Source organism: Nannospalax galili, unplaced genomic scaffold, assembly GCF_000622305.1.
Source record: "Nannospalax galili isolate Female #2095 unplaced genomic scaffold, S.galili_v1.0 scaffold1368, whole genome shotgun sequence".
NCBI classification, from domain to species: domain Eukaryota; kingdom Metazoa; phylum Chordata; class Mammalia; order Rodentia; family Spalacidae; genus Nannospalax; species Nannospalax galili.
The window spans coordinates 79,602-83,278 of NW_008358007.1; the positions used below are offsets into that span (position 1 = coordinate 79,602).

The following is a 3,677-nucleotide window of genomic DNA, read 5'->3' on the forward strand; positions in this document are numbered from 1 at the left end:
GAGCTGCCAGCTACCAGCAATCGTAATAAATAAACTTTGCTTTGCTGGAGTCCTCCTGTGTTTTCTGTGGCTGCCTGGCTTTTAGCTAACACTATGTAAACCAGGCTGGCCTTAAACTCACAAGATCATAGAGATCCTCCTGCCTCTGCCTCCCAAGCGCTGGGATTAAAAGCCTGTGCTACCATGCAGGCCGAATACATCTATAGAGTATAAAATATCTTTTTTTTAAATTTAAATTTAAATTGAGTATAAAATATCTTTTTTTTAAATTTAAATTTAAATTTCATGTGTATGAGTGTATTGCCTGCTTACAATAGGTAACTGCACCCGTGTCCTGCAATGCCTACGGAGGTCAGAAGAAACTGTCGGATACCCCTGGGACTGGAGTTAGGGACAGTTGTTAGCTGCCATGTGGGTGCTGGGAATCGAACCCGGGTCTTCTGCAAGAACAGCCAGTGTTCTTGACCGCGGAGCCATCTCTCCAGCCCCGAGAGTATAAAATATCTTTTGAAAAAAAAAAAAAGTTAGTTGCTAGATTTCTGACTCTATAGCTAAGAAAAAATATTTTCTGGGGTAACCTAATACAAAAGAGTGATTCCCACCAAACATCCTTTATGGCAGAGCTTTATGGCATAGCTCCTTTATAGCAAAGCTGGAGTCTATCTGTAGTGCCAGACCCAAAACAGGCTCAGAAAACTAGCTCTAGAACTCCATGTTAAATGTATTAAAAAAAAAATACAATAATATTTATTAGAGTGACGATGTTGTAGAGTGTGTTTTGTGGGACAGAGCATTCTGTACACAAGGAAGCCTGATATCATGTGTCTTACATATTTATGTGTTAAGTTGCAGACGTACACGGACTATAAATACAGATACAGCCTGGGTTGCAAAGACACCAATATCAGACACTTAGCGGTATAGGGGGGCCTTAACTCTTGGAGGTCACCCTTTTGCCACACAACTGCCTTGTCTTAAGAACTACATTACCCAAGAGCCTCAGCGCCCCTAAACCAGCCAAAACCTAGAAAGAGGCGTTTCCGTTTGTATGAAGGCGATAGGGTGGGATTTCCGGCTCCCTTCTGCGCTCAGACGTTGCTTTTCCATTAGTAGTTTCGTCTTCCGCAATGTCGAATCCATACTGACTGGAAAGGAGAAATGAGAAGGAGGCGTTGACTTCCCTAAACAGGGGCGGGCTGGATGCTCCACCGGGCCCCGCCCGGTAACCCAGACCCTGGAAAGGGCCCTGGAAGGTGGACCTCCCGTCTTGGAATTTGCCGCCCTATTCCCTAGTCCACAGGTCTAATGGCGGAGGCCACGCTGATGAATCTGGCGCAGGTGGGTGCGACCCGAGGTCCTCCCCTCTACCCCCATACCTGAGCCCTGAAACCGCAAATCTGACCGGTCTCTGGCTCCTACAGCCTAGACTCGCGGATCAGAGCGGTGGCATTGCTCATAGCTCAGCCCCATTGCTGACTGATGTGGAAGGATGTTAGGGGCAGAGGGACCAATGTGCAAGGCGTGGAGCAACGATCCGGTGGTGCTTTCTGGAAACCAGAGTTTAGGAGTCTGCAAGGTTCAGACAATGTGAGGAAAAGCCACACCTGGGCTTGAACAGCTGGCGTGTCCTGAGGTTGATGGGTGGTAATATTAAGGAAAGGGAAAACTTTGGCAATGTGATGGTAATTAAGTACTTTAGAGCAGGGAAAGCTCTGAGATTAGAGATCTCTATGGGGGAGGTGAGCAGGCATCTAACCCCCCTCCCCCCTGTGGCTGTTCCCCATGGAAGTCTTTGTTTTCCAGTTTCCACATTCCTGTAACCTATGTTACCTTCCTTAATTAGCACATGTATCATTTTACTTGTCACCTCTGTGCTGTTTTGCCTTTTGCTGGCATTTCTTCACATGAATATAAAAGTCCCCCCCCCCAAACTGGAAGGGGCCACTGACTCCCTTATGTAAGGATCCATGGAGCAGTGCTAATTTAAAATTAAACTTTCTCTCCTCACCTTTGGCTATTGGTCTCTGATTTTTCCATAATAGTAGGCTCTGAACAGAGGAGAGACACAGTCTGAGGGTTTAAAATGCATTGCTTAGATTACTTGGGGAAGAACATTTTAGGAATGGGAAAAATGAGAATAATGAGACCACAGTAAGTTTGGGAACTAGTTTGAGGTAACACATTTGGTAAGAGATCTGAAGACTGCCATGAAGAAGACCAGCACAAGGTCACTTCGTAGCATGGCCATAGCCCTTGGGACTGTCCAGGCAAAAGCAAAACTCACCTCAAAGGGGACAAGAGAGAGTTTTTTTGGAGCCAAATGAGTGACCATGGCGGGGGAACAGATTCAGGTTACCCCAAATTCCATCTTCCAGGGTGGTAATGGTTACATTATGTTTTTAGAGTAACAGAACAAAGAAAAGTCATGAATCAAGACACTTTTCAAATACATTGGTGGATACATTTAGTAGGCAAGTGGGTCATGGCTAATCGAGGGGGTTTCTACTATGGGTCTCAGATGCTATCTGATGACAGTCTTAGCTTTTTAATTGGTGAGAGCTGGTGGTCTGCTAAGTTAATACATTTTATTAGTCACAAGAATGTTCATTCAGAAACAGGCAGGCAATGTTTGTCTATTTATGGGGGTTAAAGATATCCCCAGATAATCTGTGAATAGGCTCAGGATCTGCAACATTCCAGACTCTCCACAATCTCTGGAGTGATAGTTAGTGAGCCTTGCAGGAAATTCAGTCCAAGGTGCAGGAGTTCTGGGAACTTTCTTTCACATTTCCCCGTTAGCCAAGCATCACATTTTGCTTGGGGCCACATATATGTATTCCCAGGTCGTCTTTAGGAAGGCTCATTCCTAGAATCTGAGGTAGATGAGGCTCAGTTGTAGATGCTATAGCAGTCTTCAGGCTGGTAGAGCCAATAAAAAAGAAACTGGATCATATCAAAACTATTGGCCAGCATGATCCGGATCTTACTTTTCTATTGTCCTCTGTATCTGACATAACATTTGTGTGTGACATATACTTAAAATATGACTATACTTAAAATAACCAAGGACATTGCTTGATCTAATTCTGTTACTATAAAAACAAATTAAGGCAACAAACATTAAAATAAAAATGACACTGGCTATGTTTCCCCCGTATTTACAGTTATCTGTACTCTATGAACTATTTTATTTATATTTGAAATATTTAAACAAATCTATTGTTTTCTAATGTTTGTTTTTTCTTTGGATAAGTTACACCTTATAGGTGTAACCTCATGGAGTGGCTAGCTCTAACTATAGTAGTTCTTATCTGTGGATAATGACTTCATCTGTTTTATTATATTGGCATCATATCAGATTTCATTTGAAAAAAAAAAAAAAAAACCCTGGCGTGGTGGCACACACCTTTAATCCCAGCAGCCAGGAGGCAGAGGTAGGCGGATCTCTGTGAGTTCAAGGCCAGCCTGGTCTGCATAGTGAGTTCTAGGACAGCTGGGGCTACAGGGAGACCATCTCAAAAAGACCAAAAAAAAAAACAAAAAAGAAAAGAACAAATTACACAATACAGTATTCTTTATACTCTTCTAACAAGAATGTCTTCATTTACCTAACAAATATTAATAACATTAATAGAAACAAGGGCTCAAACCTGCTAGGAAATCGGAATTTGGAATTT

The 3,677-nt window shown here is 42.9% G+C and overlaps 1 protein-coding gene across 1 annotated transcript in view; it reads left to right on the forward strand.

Moving 5' to 3' along the window:
• Window positions 1-1,079: 1,079 nt before the first annotated feature.
• Window positions 1,080-3,677, forward strand: part of LOC103752343 (zinc finger protein 134) — an 11,130-nt gene continuing 8,532 nt past the window's right edge. Inside the window, exon 1 of the mRNA XM_008856066.3 lies at window positions 1,080-1,338. Coding sequence (XP_008854288.1) covers window positions 1,306-1,338 — 33 coding nt within the window. The 5' untranslated portion in view covers window positions 1,080-1,305. The remainder of the gene's footprint in view (window positions 1,339-3,677) is intronic.